The 26,863-nt window shown below is 55.1% G+C and overlaps 1 protein-coding gene across 2 annotated transcripts in view; it reads left to right on the top strand.

Moving 5' to 3' along the window:
* Myo7a (myosin VIIA) overlaps positions 1-25,299 on the top strand; it is a 73,381-nt gene extending 48,082 nt beyond the window's left edge. For both annotated transcript variants that reach the window (XM_006979887.3, XM_042280167.2), the window contains 23 exons: positions 159-286; positions 1,667-1,793; positions 2,443-2,562; positions 2,924-3,097; positions 3,839-4,066; positions 5,288-5,458; positions 7,755-7,872; positions 8,540-8,666; positions 9,215-9,384; positions 10,173-10,363; positions 10,827-10,951; positions 11,336-11,493; positions 12,378-12,531; positions 17,792-17,947; positions 18,346-18,451; positions 19,049-19,162; positions 20,024-20,111; positions 20,292-20,398; positions 21,338-21,523; positions 21,911-22,027; positions 23,107-23,190; positions 24,062-24,181; positions 24,640-25,299. In XM_006979887.3, coding sequence (XP_006979949.1) covers positions 159-286; positions 1,667-1,793; positions 2,443-2,562; positions 2,924-3,097; positions 3,839-4,066; positions 5,288-5,458; positions 7,755-7,872; positions 8,540-8,666; positions 9,215-9,384; positions 10,173-10,363; positions 10,827-10,951; positions 11,336-11,493; positions 12,378-12,531; positions 17,792-17,947; positions 18,346-18,451; positions 19,049-19,162; positions 20,024-20,111; positions 20,292-20,398; positions 21,338-21,523; positions 21,911-22,027; positions 23,107-23,190; positions 24,062-24,181; positions 24,640-24,729 — 3,159 coding nt within the window. In that variant the 3' untranslated portion in view covers positions 24,730-25,299. The remainder of the gene's footprint in view (positions 1-158; positions 287-1,666; positions 1,794-2,442; positions 2,563-2,923; positions 3,098-3,838; positions 4,067-5,287; positions 5,459-7,754; positions 7,873-8,539; positions 8,667-9,214; positions 9,385-10,172; positions 10,364-10,826; positions 10,952-11,335; positions 11,494-12,377; positions 12,532-17,791; positions 17,948-18,345; positions 18,452-19,048; positions 19,163-20,023; positions 20,112-20,291; positions 20,399-21,337; positions 21,524-21,910; positions 22,028-23,106; positions 23,191-24,061; positions 24,182-24,639) is intronic.
* Positions 25,300-26,863: the final 1,564 nt, after the last annotated feature.

Below are 26,863 nucleotides of genomic sequence, written 5' to 3'. Positions count from 1 at the left end.
GGCAGGTTCAGCACCCCGTCTGTACATCTGGCTGCTCCCTGTGGGGTACCTGGCAGGGGCAGCACCCCATCTGTACATCTGGCTGCTCCCTGTGGGGTACCTGGCAGGGGCAGCACCCCAGCCTCTCTGTTCTACCCAAGCCTGTCTCCGCGGCCTAGGTGACCAAGAGGCTGCACGATGGGGAATCCACAGTGCAGGGCAACAGCATGCTGGAGGACCGGCCCACCTCAAACCTGGAGAAGCTGCACTTCATCATCGGCAATGGCATCCTGCGGCCTGCACTGCGGTCAGTACCCGACAGGCAAAGGGCTGCTGTGGCTGGGCATCTCTAGGCAGGGTCTGGGGGTGGGTAGGTCTCCAGGTAGCTGGTAATGGCTCCATCACTTTAGACACAGATTAAGCAAAAAGGCCTAGTTTAGCTGTTGCTGGTTAGTCATGTGACCCTAACCTGTCTCTGCCATCTTTCTACGCCTTATCTGTAAAGGTGGAGTAGGCACGGTGTTTGGGGGAAGGCAGAGCTGTGAGGCAGTGAATGGAATAGCTGTCCGTAACTGGTAGCTGTGGTCATCACGGCCCCACGTGAGCTTCCTGCTCTAACCCCCTTGCTGCTGGCTCTCCTTCCGTGCAGCCGGCCCAGACCAAGGTCGGGGTTGCCGTGGAGAGCACGTCTTCTGTCTGTTGGTTGGATGGGGTCAGGCCAGAGATCCCGGCACAGGGTTCCCAGGGCAAGATGGGACCTCCAGGAGCCATGCCAGTTTGACTTACAGGCCCGATTGTTGATCTGAGGGCTGCCTGTCTACTTTGGATATTTAAAATGGCCCTTGTTTTAGGAAGTTATTTGGGTCATGGGCAGAACGTGTGTATGTGTCTGTGTTGTTTTGTCATGATGAAGGGATGGCAACTTGAAATTTTGTTGGTTCGTGAACTCTCAAAATTGAGAAGCTACTGAATTGGACAATCCTGCCCCCTATCTGGCACTGTCCTCATAGAAGAGGAGCAGTGAACACCTCTGGTAGTCACCACATCACCGTGTGTGTGTGTGTGTGTGTGTGTGTGTCTGTCTGTGTCTGTCTGTCTGTCTGTGTCTGTGTCTGTCTGTCTGTCTGTGTCTGTGTCTGTCTGTGTGTCTGTGTGTCTGTGTGTGTGTCTGTCTGTCTGTCTGTCTGTCTGTGTCCTGGGTAAGTCCTTTCAGAGCTCAAAGCTCCCAGGATAGAGGAAATGCTGCTAAGAGCAGATGTTTTCAGCTCAGAACAAATGTGATCCATGCCTCTTTAGTAGTCAGTACTGGAGAGATGTGTCCGGAGAGTCAGTCTCCGTTCATGGCCCTGAGACACTCCCAAGTGCCTGGCTTGTTTCTGCTGCGTCAGTCTGTGGGGGCCCCTGCTCAGGCTACCTCAGTGGCTCGGGGCTAGGCAGGGCCAGGCTGGTACTTCTTACTTGAACTTGTATTAGGATACAGGTTACTTTGCGGATGGCGAACCCCATCAGGAGCTTTTGCTAGATCTGGGCCAGGCCTTATTCCTGATGACCCCCAAATCGAAAGAGCCTGTGCCCAGCCTTCCCACTTGGCTCACCTCTGTCTTCTGTCAAGCCTCGGGCTGGATGGTGGGGACATCTGTGATGTGGAGGGGTGACTGGGTGTCACTATGAGGCACTGTCCCTCCAGGGATGAGATATACTGCCAGATCAGCAAGCAGCTCACACACAACCCATCCAAGAGCAGCTACGCCAGGGGCTGGATCCTCGTGTCTCTCTGCGTGGGCTGCTTCGCCCCCTCGGAGAAGTTCGTTAAGGTAGGGTGTGGTCCGGGGTGGGAAGGGTGCAGGGCTGCTCTATGCTGCGACAGACAGAGCAGGCATGTGGCATGTGCTGCCCCAAAATATTCCTCACGTGAGATTCTAGGACTTCTCCAGTTCTGGAATCCCATGTCCCTCAGAACAGGAAATGCCCACTGTGGGGACAGAGCCCCTCCCAGGTCCCTGAAGGTCTCACACCCCATGCCCAGCCCCTTTCTCCCAGGTCCCCTTTGCCAGGTGGCCCGCACTTGGCTCTGTCAGCCCTGCTCTGCAGAGGCCAAGTGTGACAGGGATGCGTCCTGAGCATCCTGGACATGGATCTTGGGATAAGCACTTCAGTATCACTCTGTGCCAGGTTCTGGGTGCTAGTTGGATGCATTGAGGGTGGAGGGAGGTGGGGGAGGCCAAATGGGGCCCTGGAGGAGAGCAGCAGCTGCAATAGAGAATGCAGAAGGCAGGAGAGACGATTGACCACATGGCCTTGCCACCAAGCCGCAGGGCATGCACCAAGGTGGCAGGAGCAGACCTGGAAAAGAGGGCTGCAGGTGGACCTGCTGGAGCAGCAGGTCCCAGGTGTGCCTGGATGGACTGTGGGCTGCTGCGGCGGCTAGGGTGGAGACTGCCTCATGGGGTCCCCTCTCTGCAGTACCTACGGAACTTCATCCACGGGGGCCCACCTGGCTATGCCCCATACTGTGAGGAGCGCCTGAGGAGGACCTTTGTCAACGGAACTCGGACACAGCCACCCAGCTGGCTGGAGCTGCAGGTTGGCAAGACTCACGTGACATGCACGTGGGCACGCGTTCTCTGGAGCCCCAGAAGCACGCTTCATGCAGGATTCTAGGGCTCCTTGAGACTATGAAAGCCCGGAAGTGCCATTGACTCTTTCTGCCTGTCTTATGCCCACGGAACTTAGTCAAGGCCATGCTCCTGCAGTTCTCTCCTCCTAGCCTTGGGTCCCCGGCTCAAGACGTCTAAATGTCCCCTCGGGGTGGATACCTGTGACAGATCCAGGTGGTGTCCCTGTGGGATGCTGGGGGTCGGGGTGGGGGGGTCAGCTCCAGCCCCATAGGCAGCCAGAGCATAGAGAGAATGAAGAGGCCACAGATCCCCTTGGTTATTCTCAGGCCACCAAGTCCAAGAAACCCATCATGTTGCCTGTGACCTTCATGGACGGGACCACCAAGACTCTGCTAACGGATTCAGCAACCACGGCCAAGGAGCTGTGCAACGCCCTGGCTGACAAGGTCTCGCTCAAGGACCGCTTTGGCTTCTCCCTCTACATCGCACTGTTTGATAAGGTAAGGTGGACCAAGCCCAGCACAGTACTGTGCTGCCACCTGCTGGCTCCGGTGTTCGCGTGTGGGCCACTTAAGCCACCAGGGAACGGGCGGCGTTACCAGAGTTATGGGAATGGTGTAAAGCTCTTGGGCATCTGGGTACCCCACGGTCTGAGGTCCAGGCTTGCTCCAACCACGGGTGCCCAGGGGGAGACACCTTCTCTCGCTGCTAAAAAAGGAAAAAGATGGATTGGTGAGCAGGCCACTCTGCTTCCCAGGGTCACTCTCACTGCTGTGATGTGTAAGGGGTCTACTCAGCCACTGGTCCTTCCTTTCCACGTTTTCCCAGCTGTGTGAGTTCCTCTGGCTCGGGTGCACAGTCTTTTCCACTGATCTAGGCCTGGGACTTTGGAGTTTCCTCTGCCACCGGGCAGATTCAGGGACAGGACCTCATGGTCGGGCATAGTTTGCCTGGATTTTTCCTCACCCATCGGCTCCTCCAGTGATGGTTTGCTTAACAGCATCCCTCACTCTGAGAAAAAAAAGGACTCCCCTGTACACACGCTTGATATTGAGCCTTGAAAGGCCGTCACTGTGCATGCCACATGCTGGCTGAGAACTTGTGCCTGGGATCAGCCTCCCAGGGGACCTAGGACACCTGCCTCCTCTGGGCCTTAGGCCTCTGTCTACACTCATGCAGCTGACACAGAGGATGGACCTTCGAAGCCCTTTGATTCTGTGTCTTCTCTCCTCCGCTCACAGGTGTCCTCCCTGGGCAGTGGCAGTGACCACGTCATGGATGCAATCTCCCAGTGTGAGCAGTATGCCAAGGAGCAGGGTGCCCAGGAGCGTAACGCTCCGTGGAGGCTCTTCTTTAGAAAGGAGGTCTTCACACCCTGGCACAACCCCTCAGAGGACAACGTGGCCACCAACCTCATCTACCAGCAGGTGGTGCGAGGGGTCAAGTTTGGGGAGTACAGGTGTGAGAAGGTGAGTGGGGTACGCGGACCTCAGGAAACGATGGCCACCTGTGTGCTCCCCACGGCCTAAGGGCTACCATCTGCTGTCGCTCAGAATGGTCCGATGGCAGTCGGACATCTCCCAGGCTCCTTTTCGATTCAGTGCCACCTAACCTCACGTGAGCTTTGTGGAGAGGGCGCTTGGAAAGCGATCCCGACTCCCCGGTGGAAGGGGTCTACGCACTCTGCAGCACAGGCCATGATACTTGTCCTCGCTGATGGACACTGATGGACGCACTAGCGGTGTGATCCTTAGTCTAGGAACTGCTCTGAAGGAGAAGATCCTCTCATGTTAACCGGGGCCTGCGGGTGTGTATAGGCTTAGCTCCTTCTTGGGACAGAACTGGGAGTCTCGGTTTTGAAAATAATGGTGGCGCTGCCAGTACCCGTGGCTCTGCTGGTGATGGCAGGATGAGGATAGACATAGTGTTGATGCTGAGAGTGCTCCTTGTTGGTGATGACGGTGGTGCTGATGCTGCTGATGGTGTTTATTGGGTGTTGGTGGCAAAGGTGACTTTGGTGATAATGGTAGTGGTGGTGGTGATGGTGTGCGTGTTGATAAGCTAATATCCAGAGTATTTTAAAGCCACCGTACTGGCTACCAAACTCTCCACTCACTGGGAAATAGAAGTTGCCTACAAGGCTTCTGAGAGCCTCCTCTATCACCCCTGTTCCTATACAGGAGCCCCAGGGAAGTACTCCCCTCTGCTGGGCACCAGCCTAGGCAGAGAAGGGTCCAGCCCACGCCAGATTCTCCCCGGCTCTCTGAAGTAGAGCCATGTTGTTACCACATTCCCAGGGAGATGGTGACAGTGGCGTGCTCCCCATCAGACCATCCCCAGTGTCCTGCTCTCGCAGGCAGGCGTTTCTTTTCTTCTAGACTTTCAGCCCAAGTGGCTTTCATGCAGGGCTGAGCTGTAGTGTCTGGCTGTCACCAATAGGTGGTGCTCTCTTTTGCTCGGTTTATGTGCCCCTGGACAGACGCCAACTCTGTGCGGGTGCCAAGGGGACCAGGATGGGGCAAGAGTGTGGTTGTGGGCTTTGGGATCTCACAGCTGCCCTGTGCAGAGAAGAACGTGACACATGGAGAGCACAGGGTCCTGAGGGTCAGGGTTCCCAAGCTACTGGAGGCATGCCTGGGAGGGGGCCTGGCAGGGCATCCCCAGGGCTCTGACTGAGGCCCCCTCCTCAGGAGGATGACCTGGCTGAGCTGGCCTCCCAGCAGTACTTTGTGGACTATGGTTCTGAGATGATTCTGGAGCGTCTGCTGAGCCTCGTGCCCACTTACATCCCTGACCGCGAGATCACGCCCCTGAAGACTCTTGAGAAGTGGGCACAGCTGGCCATTGCTGCCCACAAGAAGGTAGGAAGAGGGAGGGGCTCAGAGGAGGAGGAGCACTGAGCATCCAAGGCATCACAGTTGGCATCCGATGTCTTCTGCCTGGGAGGTTGCTAGGGTCAGGGTCTCCCGCCCTCACCCCTCCCACTGCCATGGACATCATCCATATGTGTCTTCTGTCACTCCCTCTGGGCTGGGTACATGGGACACAGAAGGCTCAAAGCTGGTCCTCTGGCCTCTTAAGGGATCCCCAGGGCCATGGATTCTGAGGGTGACCTCTCCAGTTGCTTACCATGCTGTGCTTTCTGAGTGACCACACAGGGCTGATAACGGGGTTGTCTAGGGACTGTACCCTCCTTTTTCCTAAAATCTACAGTGCCTTTCTGCTCGGGAACTCTGGGAACTGGCTCCTGCCATGCTCCTTGTTTGAAGTCCCAGGCCGTGACCTGATATGGGAAGTTCCCTCTGGAGCTAAGGGGCCTGCAGAAGTAGAGAAAAAGCAGTAGTGGACATGGGCTGTGGCGAGGCATCCAAGCACCTCTCTCCTCCAAGGCCCGGCCATATCAGAGCAGACTAGGTCTAGCCTAAGCTACTGGAGGTCCCCGTGGATACAGTTTCTCATACCCTACAGATACCCTCTCCCTCACCCCGCTGTCCTGTGATACCTTCCACCTACCCTCTCACTTTCTCTGGTCAGCTCCCTGTAGGCCCTCCTGGTCCTAAGTGCCCCTACAAGGGTTTCCTCCAGGCCTGGCCCTCCATCCTCTGGAGTGTCTCCTTCCTGCATCCCTCCATCTCCCAGGAGAAAAACCTCTTCTCCTTGGCCGTCTCTTCTTGCTCCCTTGACATCCGGCAGGTTATGGAAGCCTGTCCACTTTGCCTCCCAGACAGCATCTCTACCTCCCCGGCTGCCCCAGTATTTATTTCCAGCAAAGCACGTGTGTGTGGCTGCTTTGGGTGGTGTGGGAGTAGTCATTTTACTTTGAAGTCAGGCCTTAGGGACACAGTCATGAGTGGGGCAGACATGTTGTTCTTGCACCCACAGCTGAGTTCTCTTTCCCTGGATCACAGCCCCTCTGAGTTTGTGTTCCAGAGCCCCAGGCTCTTCGGCCCTAGACAGACGTGAATGTGGATACTTTCCAGCAGGTGGGAAGAGGCCACACTGCACATGGGAACCCCAGACATTTCCTCGTTGGTGTGGGGCTTGGGGCTGAAGTCAGGGCGCTTGCTGTTGGTCTGGGTTCCCCTGAGGTCCCCCACGCTTGCTCCTTATTATCCCCTCTGTGGTCACATGCACTTGAGACTTAATGGCCTCTTCCCATGAGGAGATGGCCTGTTGGGCTAGGGCCCTGTGAGAGAGCCTATGTTAACCACTTCTTAGTGACCTTATCTTCCAATGTGCGTCCTGGGATGAGAAGACCCGGACACAAGGATTTAGAGGGGGAGGAAGATCCTGAAGCCATACAGAGAAGTTGCAAGTTGAGGGCCCTCGGCTGCTGTGTTTGCTTCCCCTGGACTTGCTGGTGGCTACCCACCTTCTGCTTTGTGGCTGTCTCTCCACACACGAACACACGGTTGTTTCCTGAACACTTTGAGATTAAGTTTGTTGCATCAAACTCTCAGCCAGTGCTTACTGTCCTTGGCCTGAGATCACACTGGCCACTCTGTGGGTGTCGGTGAACTGTATGTGGTTGGCATAGCATTTTTATCTGGGGCTGGGTCTCTCTATTGTCAAGGCCATGTGTTCATTTGGATCCCTCGATACTGCTCCAGGACCCTAGAGTTCTTCCAGGAAACGGAACGTTGACGCTTGCTCCGTGACAGGAGTATCGCAGCGGCTCTTGCTGATGGACCTGACCTCCAGGCTCATCCTTCTCTTATTCTCTGACCCTGCTCACTCCTCGACCTGCTTATCCAGCCTTGTAGAAACCCACTCTTGGGACCTGGCTTTCTGTGCCGTGATGCCACATCCTCTCTCTGCTCTCATGCCTCCCCACACAGCAGGTGCCTCCCACTGAGCCTGACTCTGGCCTCCCAGTGGCTCCCCAGAGCCCTTGGCTGGGCCGCAGCATTGGGAAGTCCCTGAGGGCGGCAGCTATGTCGCCCCCACCCCTACCCCCACCCCCGCCCCCACCCCTTTGCGCCTGGGACCTGCACAGAAACAGACTTGTAAGAGCTCCAATGCTGGGTGGATAGGAGGAGGCAGTTCAGCAGGGGTGACTGTGGGCTGATGGGAGCAGAAGCCCCGAACAGGGTTAGCTTGTTCTAGAGCCTGCCCATTGATTGCCCTTTCATCTTTATCCCACTCTGTCCCTTGCAGGGAATTTATGCCCAGAGGAGAACCGACGCCCAGAAGGTCAAAGAGGATGTGGTCAACTATGCCCGCTTCAAGTGGCCCTTGCTCTTCTCCAGGTTTTACGAAGCCTACAAATTCTCAGGTATCTGCCCATCTCTCAGCCCTGCCTGTGACCCCAGCCATGCCGAGGGAGGGTGGTTATCTTTCTGTAGGTGTGTAGTGTTCTGAGGTCCTACTGCTGAGGGACTCTGGGGGGGGGGTGCAGTCGGTAATGACTAGTAGGTGATGCTCATGGCCCCCACTATACATAGAAAAGGGTAGCCAGGTTATAGTAGGGCTGTTCTGTTGGGCTGTTTCCAACAGAGGTTGGGTGGTCGTGGCTGAGCAGAAGTGACTGCGGCTGGTCTGGTTCCCGTGGCCCATCAGCTCTACTTGCCTCTGTGGTCATTGCTGGGCATGTGCTCCGTGTGAGCCCCGAGCTGATTCTGGGCTCCCCAGAATTGCCAGGTGTCAGAGCCACAGGCAACCCTGGGGTTCAGGTGTGTGACTTCTCCCCACATCTCACCTTGGTGCAGGACAGGGACCAGAGGGAGGAAGGGGACTGAGACCGTCTCTGGAGGCAGCCTTCTCTTCCCACCTCTTCGTGGCCACCTTGTAAGGCAGCCATGGCTAGCCTCGCTCTCCCTCTTTGTAAGCCAGGAATCAGGACCCTCCTGCCAAAGACATCTCCCTGTCATCATGAGGATTAGGGAGGAGCTGGGCCCAAGATCAGGGAGGCCACCCCTTCAGAGCCTCTGTCACTGTCCCAGGCCCTCCCCTCCCCAAGAGTGACGTCATTGTGGCTGTCAACTGGACGGGTGTCTACTTCGTGGATGAGCAGGAGCAGGTGCTTCTGGAGCTGTCCTTCCCAGAGATCATGGCTGTGTCCAGCAGTAGGTGGGGATGGCTGCCAGGGCCCAGACACAGTGATGGGAGAGAGGGTGCAGCACCTGGGGGTTGGGACGCAATCAGTGTTACCAATGGGGAGCTTTGCCAGCTGAGAAGCACGGAGAGGATGGTGGGGTTCTGGAATAGCTACTTTCCATTGTGTAGTGCAGTCCAGAGCATCTGTCTGGGGTCAGTGGGAATGCATCTCAGATACGATGAGTACAGGGAGGACTTCCTGGTGGAAGAGGCATCTAGGCTGAGCCTTCAAGGGTAAATAAGGACACAGATAGGCAATGAGCAGTGCACTGGACCAGAGTGGACACTTCTGGACCAGACCTGACTGTAGTCATGGCTATGTCTGCCTCAGTGGGCCAGGCCTTGCCTGGTCAGGGCACTGTCGGGTGTCTGGGCCACTCTGACAGGCTGGCCTTGGTCCCCTTCAGGGAGTGCCGCATCTTGCTCTCGCTGGGCTGCTCTGACCTGGGCTGTGCTACTTGTCACTCAGGCTGGGCAGGGCTGACCCCGGCTGGACCCTGTTCTTCGTGTTGGTCCTGTAGGGGAGCGAAACTGATGGCCCCCAGCTTCACACTGGCCACCATCAAAGGGGACGAGTACACCTTCACATCTAGCAATGCCGAGGACATCCGTGACCTGGTGGTCACGTTTCTGGAGGGACTCCGGAAGAGGTCTAAGTATGTGGTGGCACTACAGGACAACCCCAACCCTGGTGAGTGACCAGTGATGTGGGTGCTCAGAGGTGGTGGGCACGCTGCACAACTGGCCCGACCCTCACCATATGGCGGGTGCCTGGTGCCTTGTTATCATCTTTTCTAGACACCAGGCCCCAGGCAGAGCTGCCTTTCCCTGCGGTCCATGGCACACTGCCCCTTCCCCTTCTTCTAGGACTGTAACTTACCTCCTACCAATGGCTCCAAGTCATATGGGTCCTCCGTACCTGAGAATACAGTGGCACCCCTGCTGAGCAATATGGAGCCCAGACTCGTGGCGGGGGGTGTGGGGGGGGGAGCGGAAACAGCAGTGGCCCCGAGATAGCGTGGTGACAGTGGCAAAGGCTATGGGAACTTGGGGGTCGGACTCTCCATGCAGCCTGGCCCAGGGGGGACGCATCAGTGAGCAGGGCTCTGAGGCAGAGGGCGGAGGAGACCCATGCGCAGCGGCAGGAGAAAGTCCATGTGTCCAAAACTACAGTTGCATTGGCCTGATTAAAAAAAAAAACAAAAAAACACAACAAAAAAAAAAAAAAAACAAGGGAGGAGCAAGGCCAGAAGTGAGGAGGAAGGAGATGAGATGAGCTTTGAGGAGGAGGGGGACCCCCTCTGGTGGCTAGAACTGGGTGTGGGGTTTGCCGGAAGAATATGCCGAGTAGCAGCAGGGATAGAGCCTCAGGGCTTCTGTGAGGAGCGGCCGGTTATAGACTATCAGCCCAAAGGAAGATGTTCCAACCCAGCCCCATTTTTCCACCCCTATGTGGACCCGATCACCCCTGCTTCAAAGCTGGTGAGGAGTCGGGCTTCCTCAGCTTCGCCAAGGGAGACCTCATCATTCTGGACCATGACACCGGCGAGCAGGTCATGAACTCAGGCTGGGCCGGGGGCATCAACGAGAGGACCAAGCAGCGTGGGGACTTCCCCACTGACTGTGTATACGTCATGCCCACCGTCACCCTGCCACCACGGGAGATTGTGGTATGTGACCTGCCCTGGCAGTCTCCCCTGGGCCCTCCTTACTCTCCCGACATCTGGTGATGAGAATGAAGGATTAGAACGCACCAATGATTTGTATCTTCTGTGTAGATGGCCCTGGGGTCTTAGGGGACCACAGACTTAATGTATGGGTATCTACCAAACTTTTATCAGTTGAGGAGGGGCCTAGGGGTAGGGTTGGGGGATCATTGTCACTATATCTGAAGGGAAATGGGGCCACAGCTGGGCGAGGGTCTTTTTTTTCTGGACCACAGCTCCATGAGACTGAGCTGTTCTGAGTCCAGGATGCTTGAGACACAAGAAATGTAGGCATGGGAAGAAAAGAAAAAGAAAAGGCTTGGTGTCTGCCCCCCATGGAGACCAAGTCTCTCTGCCCTGTTCTGGAAGGCTCCAGCTTTACCATATCCCATGGTAGACATGAACTCCCTGTCTCATGCCCCCCTAGGCCTTGGTCACCATGACCCCAGACCAGAGGCAGGATGTTGTCCGGCTCTTGCAGCTGCGCACGGCAGAGCCAGAGGTGCGCACCAAGCCCTACACGCTGGAGGAGTTCTCCTATGACTACTTCAGGTGATGTTGGGGGGCGGCAGGTCTGGGGCAAGAATGGCCCACTTTGCGATGCCCCCACCTGTGAGCAGGGCCAGGTCAGGGGCAGCCTAGACAGTTTCTGTTGTCCGGAATGAGCCCCCTCGTGTGGTCTCATCTCATCCTTCCTTCCTCTGGGTGGTTCCTGTGCGGCCTGGAGCGGAGGCTGGGCAGGAAGATGGATGCTGTGGCTTTGGGTGCTCAGCTCAGGCTGGGGGTGCCTGGGAGCCGTGCAGAGAGGCTCCCAGGGGAGGTGGCATAGGGAAGACATGGGAAAGAGCAAGTGGGGGAGGGGCTCTCACCAACCAGGGCCTCTCTCTCCAGCTTCCTGTGGTGGGGTGGGTGCTGAGCATCTCTGCACCTGAACAGGCCCCCACCCAAGCACACGCTGAGCCGCGTCATGGTGTCCAAGGCCCGCGGTAAGGACCGGCTGTGGAGTCACACACGAGAACCACTCAAGCAAGCCCTGCTCAAGAAGATCCTGGGCAGTGAGGAGCTCTCCCAGGAAGCCTGCACAGCCTTCATAGATATCCACTGCCGGGTGGGGGCGGGGGCTGCAGGGAGGGCACTTAAGGCGAAGCATGGCAAGACTTTTCTCCACAGAGCTGGCTGGGTCCTGGGGACAGACGGAACACCCTGTACACGGCAATTCACAGTAGGCAAGGGGCAGCCTCACTCACCACCTCCTCGGATCTTTTCATTGTGTTGAAATACAAGCATTTTGTCCTGTGCTGGGACAGGCACAGAGACAAAGGTGTGACCAGAGCCAGCCCCTGGCCTCATAAGGATGCCATGCTGGCCAGAATCTGTGGTCGTGGTGCTGGCCCAGGAAGTGGCCTGGCCCAGCCTATAGAGAAGGTTTTCCTGAGGGGGGTGTGGCACACACAAAGGCCCCGAGGCAAATCAGCAGGGCGATTTCAAGAGCACACGATAATTTAACACATCTGGAGGGCAGATATATGCGAAGGAAAGGTTCCCAGGCCCTGTTCAAAAGCTATGGTTGCTAGAGATATAACTGGGTGGTATAGTGCTTGCCTAGCAGGCCAGGCTCTGGGGTGAATCCCCAGCAACACACACACACACACACACACACACACACACACACACACACACACACTCAAATACACACACAGCACCAGATTAGTCTGTGACCCATGAACAGGGGAGCTGCTGAGCAGGGGAGGCACAGTCAGATGGGTGATTGGACAAGGTTTTCTGGCTGCCTTGAACACTTGGGATGAAGGGCTTGAGGAAGGGTGGCCATGATGAGGAAGGGAAGAGAGGTGGTGAGCAGGCCATATCTACTCTGTAACTCAGAGACTTGAGTTCCAGGGTAGAGAGAGTCTGGTCCCCTCCTTCCTAGGCCAGTGTATCCCCTTCAGCCACAAGAACTTCCTTAACCACCTCCCACCTGTACTCAAGTACATGGGTGACTACCCATCTAAGAGGACGCGCTCCGTCAATGAGCTCACCGATCAAATCTTTGAGGGGGCACTGAAGGCTGAACCCCTCAAAGATGAGGCCTACGTGCAGATTCTAAAGCAGCTGACTGACAATCACATCAGGTGAGCAGACACCTCCTGAGGCAGATGAGGCCGTCCTCATCAGCCTGGCCTGGGGCCCAAGGTCCACCTGTCAAGAACCAAGAATGGGCATTCCTAAGAGTAGTCCTCCAAGTCCGCAGCCCAGCCCTCCCAGCGGCCATTCCCGACATCTGTCCCGACATGGGCTGAGGTGGCTGTCAGCCCATTGGTCCGTCTGAAGAGGCTCCTGGGCTGGGAGCATTGGGCCTACAGGAGACCCCTCCTTCTTCGCTTCTTTACTGGGCCAGCCTGAGGTAGGAGTGAAGAGTCAGACCCAAGCTCACTCAGAGACTATGGAGAGCTCTCCCTGGCTCCCTGGCTCCCTGGCTCAGCCTCATCTTCCACTCTCTGTGAGCTGGCGCTTAGGGCCTGCAACCCAGGTAGGAGAAAAGTCCTTACCAAGACCAGAAAACAAGATTTATTGGCATATGCTGCAAGATGGTAGGGGAAGACTTCCCAGAGGGGGTCACACCCTAGTGAAAAGCCATCACGCTCTGTCCCAGGGTTGATACAGAGGCCTTCTAACCAAGACAGTCACAATTGCCAGCTTCTTTAGGCGAAGGGCCCGCCTCGTGCCTCCAGATCTAATGATTTTGCAAAGACGAACAGCAGCATTGTGAAGGCCCCAGTGCCCAAGTTAAAACCTGGGAAGAAAGAGTACCTTTTGCCCACATGCATATGGATAAAAGACTTTAGTAAGGTCAGGGAGATCTAAGGCTGGAGCAGAGGTTAAGTGCCTGTGTTTGGGGGTCCAGCACTCACGCCATCTCAGGGGTCCAGTTGAGTAGCCCCCTCTCTGGTCCCCTCAAGACTCACAGGGAGGTTTAGCTCACACAGCTGTAGATTCCATAGGAAGGTCATTAGTTGTTGTTTTGTGGTTAGAATTCTGTCAAAATGAGGTCCCAGTGCTGATGGGGAGGCTCCTGTGCCTGGAGTTCAGGTAAGGCAGTGGCCCTGTTGAAAGGAGATTTGGTCTTTGAAGAAGTCTCGTAGCCACATAAAGCTAGTTTTTGAAGAGTAAGGACAGTGTTTTGATCTGCAGTGGCTTTGTGTGGGCTACAGTTTAATAAATTGTCAGCTCCCAAAGCATAGATTTAAGGGATGGCAGGCCTTTTGGTTAAAGCCTGTCCAAAAAAGTTGGGACTATCCCAGAGCCTCTGAGGTAAGGCAGTCCAGGTAAGCTATTGAATAACTTGGGTGAAGGGGTCTTGTCATTTGAAAGCAAATCAGAATGGAGGGTCTGGGTGGGTGGGATGAGAAAGGAAATACCCTTAAGGTCTAACAGTGTTACCCAGGAGGGGTTGCAGGCTGCCTGTTCCAAGAGAGTGTAAGGACTTGGGAACTATGGTGTGCATTGGGACCACAGCCTCATTTATGGCTCCCTTTCTAGTGCAGACTGGGAACCACTCTGTAGGACCCATCTGACTTTAAATGCCGATAGGGGTGTTGCATAATGTGTGTCAACTTATAAATGGGAGTCTACATGAAGCTTTTAAGGCTGTTGGGACTTTCTTTTAATGAAAGTCATTGAGAGTCGAAAGTGCTATTGTTCTAACAGAAGTGGCTGCTAGTGTCATGAGGGGGACATCCCAGCCTATGTGGGGAACTTGGACTATGAGGCTAGTCGAGATTATAGGGAGCTTCTTTAGGGACATGACAGGACAGGTACTGTTAGGATAAGGATCTCAAAAAGTCTTAGGTGAGTCTAGAGTTTAAACACGAAGTCCCTAGCTAGGAAGGAAATAGGGCAGCTAGGAAGAACCACGAGGGAATGGATGAAAACGCATTTATGCGTCATACATGTTAAGAAGGGCACACAGTAGACTGACTGGGGCTTGCCATTAGAACCAGTGAGGATTTGAGCTGGAACGTCAAACCAAAAGGGTGTTCAGGGCAGAGAAAGTCGCTCTATACCTCCAACAATTGTCATCTGGGCCTCTGCCACTTCTAGGGTTATTTGAAGTTTATCGATAGAACTACATGGGAACCCAGGTAGTGTCAGGGACTCTGGTCCTCTGAGGGAGAGGGACATCTCGTTTCACTGAGTACTTCAAGTCTAGGAGCAAAATCAAGGCCACTTGTCCCTTTTCAGGTTTGTCCTGAGTGTGAGATCCTTAGATGGAGGATGGATTGTCCCCTTTCTCAAGAGAGAGAGGGGGAGATGTTATTGCTTCTGCAGGGTCCCCAATCTGCATTTTAGACATAGTCCTAGGGAAGACTTATAGCCTGGTGGCTTTGGGTACACTGAAATGTCCTAGTTGTCACAATGCCAGCAGAAAAGGAGCATTCACACAAAGTCCCCATGCACTGAAAACACGCAGGCATACGTTCTGAATGGAGCTCTCAAATCTTTTTGAGGTGGGCAGGGAATAAGTGAGTTGGTCATTCATGCCTTTCATGTCCAGTGTGACCTTTCTTGTAGCAGGGATCTTAAAGAGTCTTATTAATAAAATCAAACCTGGCGCCAGTTATTGGAGTGAATGCTGGAAGGTCAGAGAGACAGAACAAGCCACAGCTACCTCACCTGACCAATTCCTCAGCTGGTCTTGTTTCCTCAGACTGGAAGGCTCTGTGTCCTCATATCTGAGTGGCTCTCAGCTGAACTGTGCTGCTAGAAGCCTGAAAGCTTAACCAGCCAAATGCTTAACCAGCCAAAAGGTTCTAGTTTCTGGTCTTCACGCCTTATATACCTTTCTGCTTTCTACCACCACTCCCTGGGATTAAAGGCTCGCTTTCTGAGATTAAAGGCGTGAATCACCATGCCTGTCTGTATCCTTGAACTGATGGATTTCTGCCTCTGGAATGCTAGGATTAAAGGCATGTGCTACCACTGCCTAAGTTCTATGTTTAATATTGTGGCTGTTCTGTCTCTGACCCCAGATAAGTTTATTAGGATGCACAATATTTTGGGAAATACAATACCACCACACTTTCTGGCTCTTGAGGTCCCTTTTTGGTTATTAAACATCTCGAAGGGTGTGTTTGGTAACGTGAGGGTAAGGAGTCTTGGGTTCCTGGTCTAGCTTTTGTAGATGGTTGTGGCCCTTGGGGTCCAGACTAGAATACTTGCAAATGGTTTCTGCTAGCCTAAGTTGAGGATGGTGAGGTTCTAGGATGATCCCTGTGTTACCTCCGGCATCTTGTCAGGGTTAAGATACTTGAAAATGACCTTTGTCATCGTTCTGTTAGACAAGTGAATACACAGTCCCAGCAGCTCCTTCCCCATTGTCTTCTCAGTGGTGGCCTGATTTGAGCAGTTCAGTCTGTATCAGGTGCCACGGCGGAAGCTGAGCTGGTTGTGACTGAGTTAAGAGCCTGGGCCTCATCAGCTGAGCCAGACACATAACTGTTAAGAGTTAAGGCAGGTAACTCTCCATAGACACGCAGAAAGTCGTTGTTAGGGTGATAAATGTTTGCCAGGTTAGGCCAAAGCCATAATGGACCCTTTGATTTCCTTAGGGAAGGTAAAGGATTTTGAGCAAATGATGGCTCTTTAGACGGTATTTGGGACAGATCTGATGTGGGGAAGTGATGTTTACCAAGGTGATGCAGAGGTCCCTGATAGCCACCTTGTGAAGGAGAAAGATTCCTTCTGAGGAGGGAATGTTCTCTGAGGGAGTGGCGGTGGCTTTAATTGCTCCATGAGTTCCTTATATGGAGTTCCTGAGTGACCATGAGGAGAAAGCTCCTCAGGGAGAGAAGAAGGGAAAAGAGAGGGGAGTGGGAAGGGGAGGGGGAGCAGAGCTGCCCACAGGGAAGGATCAGGGAGGGCTGGGTCCAGTGAGGCCCGAGTGACATTCCTCCTGCAATGCAGGGTCCGGTGACAAACCAGGGCGTCTTTCTGACTCCTGGAAGAAGAACTCAGCCTCACTCCAAAGCCAAACCCACACGCTGGAGCAGCCCCAACAGGGAAACTCACAAGCTGATCCTGGCCATGAATCAGTCCTGAGGGGGCGGGGGACTTGATGTTCAGGAGTAGAGAAAAACCTGGGTGTCTGTGAGCAGGGCGGATCTGGAAGGCTGGACAGGAGCAGGCACTGTAGACTGCCTGCCGAGGTAAACACAGTCTACACTTGTCACTCCCTGCTCGGGAGAGCAGCAACTGTGGCAATGTGGGAAGAAGGGTGGGGGGAGGGGAAGCCTTGCAATTGTGTACGAAGCAAGGCTTGACCCCCTCCCTCCCGCCCCCCATATAGGCCACCCACCCAAATGCTGTGTCGGGTGGCTTCTAAGAGGCCAGTGATAGAGGTGGGTGAAAGAATTTACCAAGACAGAATAGGCAAGGGAAAGTTTACAGAAACACTGCAAGGTGACAGTGGCCGAGTTCCCAAAGGACTCATACCCGGGAAAGTCATGGCCTTACCCTATGAAACGCCTGCGCCTGCCTCACATCAGATGCCTAGCTGGACACTCGTCATTTTGCCGAGAGCTGAGTTTTGTAGTCCACGCTGTTTCTTTTTGGGACTAGCTGTCCATGTAAGACACCATGTGTCACTAGGGGTCCGTCTCTAGATGGTCTGGCCTGTGTGTGAAGTGCAGAATTCTCTGCAGTGGGGCCAGGACGCACGAAGACAGGTTGCAGCTGGGGCTTAGTGTGATCTACTTTCTGAAATACTGGCCTTGCTCCCCTTCGGAGGCAGCAGAGACCTTGATCCAAGTCTAGACCGCCCTGAGGTAGTGACAGCCTAGTTCTGGGACTGGAATAGCATCTCCATCTGCACCAGAATGGCGAACAGTCTCCTCTCTTTGCACTCTGCGTTTCTGCAAGGTCCACCCTGGAAGCGAACGCATCAGATCTCCTCCCAGTGCCAGGCCTTCCCCTGGGCAGGGTCACCTTTCATCTCTGTGTGTCAGAATTTGTCTCGCTCTCAAAGCCAACCTTAATACCGCCTTGTACAGAGCCCTCCAAACGTCCTAACTCCATCAGGTCCAGTGAACCAAGGGTGCCTGACGGTGTAGGGGGCCCTGGCTCAACAGCACAGAGTTTAGGAGCTCAGTGAGCCGATACACCGCACTTACTTCCACGTCCCTGGGGATGTGAGGATGCCATCTCAGCTGGCCCAGACCGAGTGCTGAGCAGCCGTGGACTGGTGACTTTACGGCCAGGCACGGGCGCACGGCCACACTGAGTAGCTCTGTTTGGGTCTGGCTGTCGTGGATGCGTGTCTTCCGGTCCCTGGACAGAAGGCGTAGCTCCGGGATGCACAGGTTCCCGTAACTCCCTCTGGTCCTCCTCTCACAGGTACAGCGAAGAGCGGGGCTGGGAACTTCTCTGGCTGTGCACGGGCCTCTTCCCACCCAGCAACATCCTCCTGCCCCACGTGCAGCGGTTCCTGCAGTCCCGCAAGCACTGTCCTCTGGCCCTCGACTGCCTGCAGCGGCTCCAGAAAGCGCTGAGGTGGGGGGAGGGGCAAGCACGAGGCGCGCGCGCGCGGGGGTGGGGGGTGGGGGGGCGCATCTGGCCACACCCAGTTGTAGGGCAAACCCTTGGGGGTGAGGACATGAGCACTCAGTGTGGGGCCTGTCCCTGAGTTCCCCAGCTTCCCAGTGGCAGCAGCTGTCGCTCATGCTGGCCACACTGGGGAGCCCGGCTGCTCCTGGAGAGCCTTAAGCCTTCTGGAAGCCTGGGAAGGTGGGCCCTGGGCCCCACTGTGGACTTCGCTCTCGCTCCCTCCCCTGTCACCGTCCCACTTACTGGGATGGGAAGACGGGGTTCCGCCTGGGGCCGGTCTCTCGTTTCCTCTCATCCCCAGCCTGATGGACATGTTTACCCTTCCCTCTCCCTCCGTGTTTCAGAAACGGGTCCCGGAAGTACCCTCCACATCTGGTGGAGGTGGAGGCCATCCAGCACAAGACTACCCAGATTTTCCACAAGGTCTACTTCCCCGATGACACTGATGAGGTGAGGGGCCCTGCCCGTGGGTCTGACCCCCAAACAGCGTCAAGCTTCCTCAGCCTGCACATGGCGTCTCTAACACAACCCAGCACCTTAACCTCTCATTCTCTTGCCCGCGGGTAGAGCCAGGACTTGATCAAAAGCCGACAGACAGACACCCCTCTGCCCCCACAGTCAGGCTTCCTGTTCTGAGTGTGACATCTTAACTTGGATCCTGGAGACTCAGAGATGCCACAGGAGGTTCTGTGGCAAACTCAGAAATTTCCCAGAATCCTCTCTCCCCTCTCCCTCACACTTCACCCCTCTCACATCTTCTTACAGTCTGGGCTGCTTTTCCCTTTTCAAGCTGCCCCCCCCCACACACACACACACACAGACACACATACTGCCTGTGAGTTCCTGCCTCTGTTCTCACTATCCAGGCCTGGACCTGGAGGGACAGCGCCAGGCCTGGTCCTGCTGGCCGGGCCAGCGACAATGGGATCTGGGAAGACCCAGGTGGGAGCGGCCTTTAGCTCTGGATCCACCAGGGGTCTTGGAAGAGTGCGGGTAGGAGGAGATGGGGGAAGGGCCCCGCAGAAGTCAAGTGAGTGCTACCCCTAGGCTTTTGAGGTGGAGTCCAGCACCAAGGCCAAGGACTTCTGTCAGAACATCGCCAGCCGGCTGCTCCTCAAGTCTTCCGAGGGATTCAGCCTTTTTGTCAAAATCGCGGACAAGGTGGGTCTGCCCAACTTTTGGAGACTTCCTGGGGCCCCCAGAACCTACATGGGGCGGAGAGGAGGAAGGAGGCAGGTGCATGGAGTATCAGCTGCCCACCTCCTTCTTGCACGGCAAGAAAGCTCCCCTTACACGGCACAGCTGCCCCTAAAGCTCTGTCCTCTGAGGCACTACACACAGCTGCAAAACTTCTGAGAGTCACATGCCCAGGTGCCCCGTGCTCTGGACTCACAGGGCTCACTGACTTTGTCCCCTCAGCAAATTCACCCTTGAATTAACCTTCAGAGGGTAGAATGCCTGTTCCTGCTTCGTCAGAGAGGTTAGGTAACTTATCCATGGTCACACAGCAGGACCCAGACCCAGGTGTGCTCTCCCTAAAGGTCTCATAATTCAGCTGTAATGCCTCCCAAAGGAAGGCTTCCTTGAGCATCCTGAGAACTGGATGTCCCCTTCTACTGATCACTGACAGCTCTGTGTGTTCATTCTGTCTCACCTTGTGACTGTTGCTGTGTCAAACATGGGGACCTAGAGACAATGTCTACCAGATCCTTGGTCCAGAGCCTGTGGGAGGAGCTGGACACAGATGCCAGAGACAGTTGAGGCTGAGACTAGATCTTGTTCTTGGCCATGTTGCTTTGGGCCTGGGCAGTTTCTGGTGTGCCAGGCACTAGGTGGGATGATGCCGTTCCAGGCAGGAGGCTGGCGTTCCAGAGATGCTGACTAGGCACAGGTAGTGTGGGTGGGATTGACACACTGAGCCCCGCTGGCCAGGAGTGGAGTCTTTTCCGAGAAGTAGCTGACAGGAATATGGGTGGGCAAATCAGAACCAACGCCGAAGGGCTGCAATGGCTTCATCCCCAGGTCATCAGTGTCCCTGAGAATGACTTCTTCTTCGACTTTGTTCGACACCTCACAGACTGGATAAAGAAGGCACGACCCATCAAGGATGGTAAGGGGCTGGGCTCTGCCATGCTAGAGGCATGGACACAGGGACATGCTGGCTCTGGGCCAGGCTGCAAAGCCCACTGGTTAGCCACGTAAGGGACTCCTCTGGGGCTGGTTCCAGGCTGGTAGAGTCAAGGAGCCTTTTCTGCTGAGACTCCATGTGACCAGCTGCCCTGTGCCACAGGGATCGTGCCCTCGCTCACCTACCAGGTGTTCTTCATGAAGAAGCTGTGGACCACCACAGTGCCAGGCAAGGACCCCATGGCCGACTCCATCTTCCACTATTACCAGGTGAGCTGCACTGTGACCTCTGCACTGTGACCTCCGTTCCCTCTGCTTCACGGGTCACTGGCCTGGTGGCTTCCATGTGAGGCTAGAGAGTGCCTTTGACAGACAAGGCTTATAGCCGCTGCTTCAAAAGGCCACCTGTTGAGACCACTGAGTCTCCAGACAGTTGTATGAACTCAGACCCTGTCTCATCCTCTTCCAGTCCTGAAGGCTTGCTGAGTCCTCTCCTGAGGGCCTTGTCCTTGCTAGCTCAGGCTGCTCCATGCTCTGAATCCTCCAGATGCAGACGTTTGCTGGTGTGGTTGAGTCCATCCAAGCCCTCTGGGGCTCTGTAGACACTGTCAGACAGAAAACCTGGAGGGACACTCACAGGCAAAGCGGCTGCCTTCCATTCCTTCTGCCCTTCCATTTAACCCCTTAAAATCAGCACGTTCCTATTTTGGAGGAACAGAGAATCCGAGTGATACATTTGGGCTCACACAGTTGGTGGAACTGGGCTCCCACTCTGTGTGACTGCAGCTCAGTGCTCTGCGCTGGGCTGCAGCCTGCTTAGCCTTGAGTGAGAAACAAACCAGGGTTCCTGGGAGGTGGAGAAGGGGATGGTGGCTGCTGGGGTGCCCAGCATGATGATCTGGGAGCAAGGACTGCCCTCATTCAAACCCGGGGTGCCTGGTCCAGGAGAGGAGGGATGTGGAATTGCCTCAGGTTCATCCGCGAGTCCAGCTCGCTGGCTCTAGGAAGGGCAGTAGGCAATGCTCCATCATGGCTCTGCTTTCAAACTACCAGGGGTTAAGACTGTGAAGCATCTTTCCTGTCCTGTGCATCTCCTGTGAGGCAGCAGGGTCAGCTGAGGCAGAGGCCGTGCTGGGCCCGAATGTGGGGGGACTCCAGGAGCCCCTCTTCTGGCTTGGCCACGCCTGCCACCTGCTCTGTTTCTGCCAGGAGTTGCCCAAGTATCTCCGCGGCTACCACAAGTGCACTCGGGAGGAGGTGCTGCAGCTGGGTGCACTCATCTACAGGGTCAAGTTTGAGGAGGACAAGTCCTACTTCCCTAGCATCCCCAAGTTGCTAAGGGAGCTGGTGCCCCAGGACCTCATCCGGCAGGTCTCACCTGATGACTGGAAGCGGGTAAACACAGGAGAGCAGTGGGAATGGGGCCTCCCAGAGTGGGACCTTGGGTATCCCAGGAGTCAAGTACTGGCCAGCAGCTAAGGGGAATGCCCCTCCTGTGATGAGGGCACCCTTTGTTCCATCTCTGTTTGCTTCCTTCTCTGGTCCCCACCCAAAGGACTTCATGGTCCTGTGGTATTAGTTTGTCCCATCCTGATTTGTAGGTGGCCTGAATTTCACTGACACCCTCCGGATCGTCTGCATGGGGTGGGTCAGGAGCCAGTTGGCTGTGTTAAGTGGGGACCACGGTAGTTGGCAACACTGTCTATCCCACGCCTGGGTCTGACAGTGTAGACAGGCAGAAGCAGAGCTGTGAGGGGTGCACCTGACTCACTTCCCCCACAGTCCATCGTCGCCTACTTCAACAAGCATGCAGGGAAGTCCAAAGAGGAGGCCAAGCTAGCCTTCCTGAAGCTCATCTTCAAGTGGCCCACCTTTGGCTCAGCCTTCTTCGAGGTGAAGGTATGTCTTCGGGAGATCTTCAGAGGGCAGGAAGGTGCAAAGGGGTGGGGTGAGACAGCAGAGACTGGAAAGAAGGTGGCAGTGATTGCCTTGAACATCTGGCACAGACAGGAGAAGCTGCCTTAATTTGACCCACTAGGAAGGACCAGAAGCTTGGCCCAACAAGAGAGATGGTCATACATATAGGCTGGAGTGATGAAGGGTGGCTTGTACTGTAATAGTGGGGCCTCGTGAGGTAGCAGATCTGGAGGCTGTGCCCGGGGTGAGGAGGAGGCTGTTCCTGGGGTGAGGAGGAGGCTGTGCCCGGGGTGAGGAGGAGGCTGTTCCCGGGGTGAGGAGGAGGAGGCTGTTCCTGGGGTGAGGAGGAGGCTGTGCCCGGGGTGAGGAGGAGGCTGTTCCTGGGGTGAGGAGGAGGCTGTGCCCGGGGTGAGGAGGAAGCTGTTCCTGGGGTGAGGAGGAAGCTGTTCCTGGGGTGAGGAGGAGGCTGTTCCCGGGGTGAGGAGGAGGCTGTTCCCGGGGTGAGGAGGAGGCTGTGCCCGGGGTGAGGAGGAGGCTGTGCCTGGAGTGAGGAGGTAGTCTAGGGTGGCTTCCTGGAGCAGGTGATGCTGGGCTTTCCAGGAACTCCTCTGCCAAGGGCCCTGTGTAGACAGAGCCCACAGGCCTGAGAGCTCAGATCTGGGCAGGAAATGAGGAAGGTTAAGTATGGCTGAGGGTGGTGAGAACAGGTGAAGGTCAGGGTCTCCTCGGGGGACAATGGGCCCTGGAGGTTTGGGGCTGGGACAAGAGCACCATATGGCTGCTCTGGCCACTGGGAAACTTTTGGATTGAGAGAAAGGACATAGCAAAACCTCCCAGGAGAGCAAGAGGGAAAGAGTGGGACCTCTGCTGGGGACCCGTGAGCTGTGGGCAGAGGCAGAAACCAGGAGGTCACGGCAGGACTGGGAGGGCCTTGGTACCTTTGGCTCCACACAGGCAGCAGGCCAGGTTGATTTTGTCCTGGCGAGGCTGGCTTGACTCCTGTCTCCAAACTGCTGTCTTGCTCTGAACCGCCATCTGATGGTCTCTGTTTTCTTTGCTAGCAAACTACAGAACCAAACTTCCCTGAGATTCTCTTAATTGCCATTAACAAGTACGGGGTCAGCCTCATCGATCCCAGAACCAAGGTGAGCAGGGCAGGAGTGTGCAGGGTCGGGGTGGGGGGACCAACTAAGGTCCCAGGCATAAGCCCTTTCATCCACTGCAGAGCCCCTGGGTGCCTGTGCTTGCTCCATTGACCTGTTCATTTGCTCCACCAAAACTGTAACCTTCAACTTACCATCAAATTCTTGCTAAGTTCCACAAAGCCTTTTTAATGCTCAGTTTCTCAGTGTCACTGGATGCCACAGGCTGCCGCCTCTTCCCAAAATGTTCTCTGCCCATCCGGTCACGATGGTAAATAGTGCATCGGATGCAGGAGTGGCTGTGCTCATGCACCAGAAAGGCCGGTCCCACTGTGTCCCCCGATGCTGTGCTCCTGAATAGCTGGTGAAAATCACTGATGACGGTCATCTTCCACTAGCTTCATGGCAGCATGTTCACATGGGCTCTCCGACTTCGTCACCCTTTTGCAGACAGCTTTGGGCTTCTGCTCTACACATTCCAAGTATACTGTGTCCTTCCAAGGTTCTTTTCTGTTCTCTTCTCTGTCCCACTTTCTCCTTAAACTCACCTGGGCTATCTCATTCAGACCAACAGTGGCCAGTGCTCTCAGGCCACCTAAGTTGCTGTATTGGGCCCTAAGCACCCAACAGCCTCCAGGGCTTCCTTGGGTGTCCAAGGCAAGGCATGGAGGGGAAGCTCCCTGGCAGCTGCACACACAGCTGGCTTCTCCCTCCCTCTTGTTCCTTTCCTCGTGTGAGGGCCCAGACTTCTGTGCGGGTGTGTGTGTGTGTGTGTGTGTGTGTGTGTGTGTGTGTGTGTGTGTGCAGGCTGGAGCAGGGGTTACTGAAGCCAGAGGGCCGTGCTCTGCAGCTGTGTGCCCTCCTGCTCCCCCAGGACATTCTGACTACTCACCCCTTCACCAAGATCTCCAACTGGAGCAGCGGCAACACCTACTTCCACATCACCATTGGGAACCTGGTCCGTGGGAGCAAACTGCTCTGTGAGACATCACTGGTGAGCGCGCTTCCTAGTGCTTGGCCTGGGTCCCTACCTATCCTGGTTGGGTCTGTTTGGAGGCTAGTCTGGGGAAAGTGCTCATTCTGGGGTGGAGGAACAGATCCCTCATTCAGCTGCTGTTTTAGTGTCTGGAGATTGAGCAGGTGCACGTGGGCTGTGGGCCCGAGTGTAGCAGAGGAGCTGTTAGCAATGAGACCTCCTCCTAGAGGAGCCCACACTTCCCAGTGCTGCTTAACTGGTCGTGTTCGCAGTCACTCCTGGAGGGGGGCGTCCAGAATTACAGGGACCATGAGCCCGGGGCTCACAACGGCAAGATGAACCCAGCCCCTCAAGTGTGTCGATGGGGACAGAGTTGCTTTGTTTCTGCACAGTGGCCAGCGTCCTAAGAGTCATGTGTGTGAGGGGCGGGCACGTTCCTCCGTGGGCCCTGATTACTTCCTCACCCCTGGTTCCAGGGCTACAAAATGGATGATCTCCTGACTTCCTACATCAGCCAGATGCTCACAGCCATGAGCAAACAGAGGAACTCCAGGAGCGCCAGGTGAACAGGAGAGGAAGGCGCTGGCACAGGCCCTGGCCGTCTAGGTGGGGAGGCTGGGCTGGCCACATCTGCTGGGCTCTGACCTGTCTGCCATGAGGTCAGAACTTCCCTGCACCCTCCTCTGGTGCCTGGGTTTGCTTCACCCTGCTTTGCTGTGGCCTCCTGGTGTAAGGGCCTGTGCTCCCTGGACATGGCTCCTGACTCAGAGCAGCTCCGTCAGGTGACCTCTTTTGACTTTCTGTGTACTGCTGGGAAGAGGGATCAAGAACAACTCAGCTGTCTCCACCTGAGGAACAACCTAACCATATGTGCATTGAAATGATGCTCTGAAACTCAGGAGACTGGGATCAGAGTCCTCAGCACTGGCCCCTGCCATGAGCACTACCACTGAGGCCTGCCTGGAAGACTCCTTCATTGTTATCTGCTCCAGGAAGCCCTCCTAGACTACCTCCTGAGTCTGGACAAAGCCTCCTGGTTCTACCTGGATCACTTCTGGGTGTGACAGTTACATGCCGGGTCCCTGCTAATATCTCCCTGACCACCTGCAGGCATAAAGCATGTGTCTTACCCTCTGGTCTTGTGTTGGTCTTTGCTGCGGGAGAGAACGTGGGGTCAGGATACAGACCTGTAGGGGAGTGGCCTGGAGAGCTCCTTCTTCCATCTGCCTGACCAAGCTGCTCTGCATTTGGGTTTTGGCATACTTAAGCCAAGTCGTCCTTGAGTCTTTAAAGAACAGTTGAGACCAGGTGGGGTTGGGGAAAATGATGGACACTGGTCAGAGAAGGGCAAGCTCAAGTACGTGTATAAAAGTATGTGTGAGTGTGTATGTGTGTGAGTGTGTATGTGTGTGTGTGTGTGTGTGTGTGTGTGTATAAAAGTGTGTGTATAAAAGTATGTATGAGTGTGTATGTGTGTATAAAAGTGTGTGTGTGTATAAAAGTGTGTGTTTATAAAAGAGTGTGTGTGTTTATAAAAGAGTGTGTGTGTGTGGAGTGTAGAGTCTAGGAGAGGGATCACTTCCTAGTTCTTAACCAGGGTCAGTGGAGGCAGAATGGCCCTCACATTGTTCCAGAAGCTTCTCCCTGGTTTATCAAGACATACCTAAGAATAATACTACTTCCTTGGGTGAAATGCTTACATCCCGTGATGGTGCTTTGTGACCAAAATGAGACAGTAAGGTCTGGGAGGGACTGGGTAGATCTGGGGCAGGGGTTTCAGACAGGACAGTGGCTGGAGTGAGTAGTTACAGATGTGACAGTGAGAATCCCTTTGAGCTCGTAATGTTTGGGACTTCCATCAGGGTCTCTCTGAGACATCACCTTAAGCATCCAGGCCAGCCCTGTCTGTCTGTGTGCCCACCCCAGGGCGTGCTGCTCCTGATCGCTGCACTACATGTGAGGCTAGGGCGGCTGGCTATACAAATGGAGGTCCCAAGCCAAGCAGCCTCCTTTTATGGAGTGATGCTGCGGCTGTTGGGGAGGAGGGAGGCGGCCTGCCCTGTAACATTCACATGGCTTCACGGTTAACCAGGATAAATCTGGTCCAGGGAGAAGTTGAGGGTACAGTTTACCCTGTATCGTCATGCTGAGGCAGAAGGGTGAGGTCCAGGGGGAGTATGAATGGGTGAAGGTCACATCATAGAACTCAACTCACTATTTCCAACAGTGGGCTCCCAGACAGAGGGACTTCTGATGATTGTTCTCAGCTCTGTTTTCCTGAGAAGGCCAAGGCTGTTTATTTAGTGCTATGGGAACATGAATTGTATGTTTGTTTGTTTGCTGGTTGGTTGGTTGGTTGGTTTTTTCGAGACAGGGTTTCTCTGTATAGCTTTGCACCTTCCCTGGAACTCACTCTAGTCCAGGCTGGTCTTGAACTCACAGAGATGGCTCTGCCTCATGAGTGCTGGGATTAAAGGTGTGCGCCATCACCCCCCAGCGGGAGCATGAATTGTAAACCTCAGACATTAGGAAGCAACCTACTGCACGCACATCAGAAAATGAGGGTGGGATTGAGAGCTTTGCCCAGCTCATGCCCATGCCAATTCTCCTTCCATGGCTGAGGAAAATATCACTAAGGCACCAGTTCCACAGTCTTCATTAGCCTGGGTGACCACAGAGGGAGGCAAACAATACACTGGC

Source organism: Peromyscus maniculatus, chromosome 1 (genome assembly GCF_049852395.1).
Source record: "Peromyscus maniculatus bairdii isolate BWxNUB_F1_BW_parent chromosome 1, HU_Pman_BW_mat_3.1, whole genome shotgun sequence".
Classification (NCBI taxonomy): Eukaryota; Metazoa; Chordata; class Mammalia; order Rodentia; family Cricetidae; genus Peromyscus; species Peromyscus maniculatus.
This window is presented reverse-complemented; position numbering and strand designations above follow the sequence as displayed.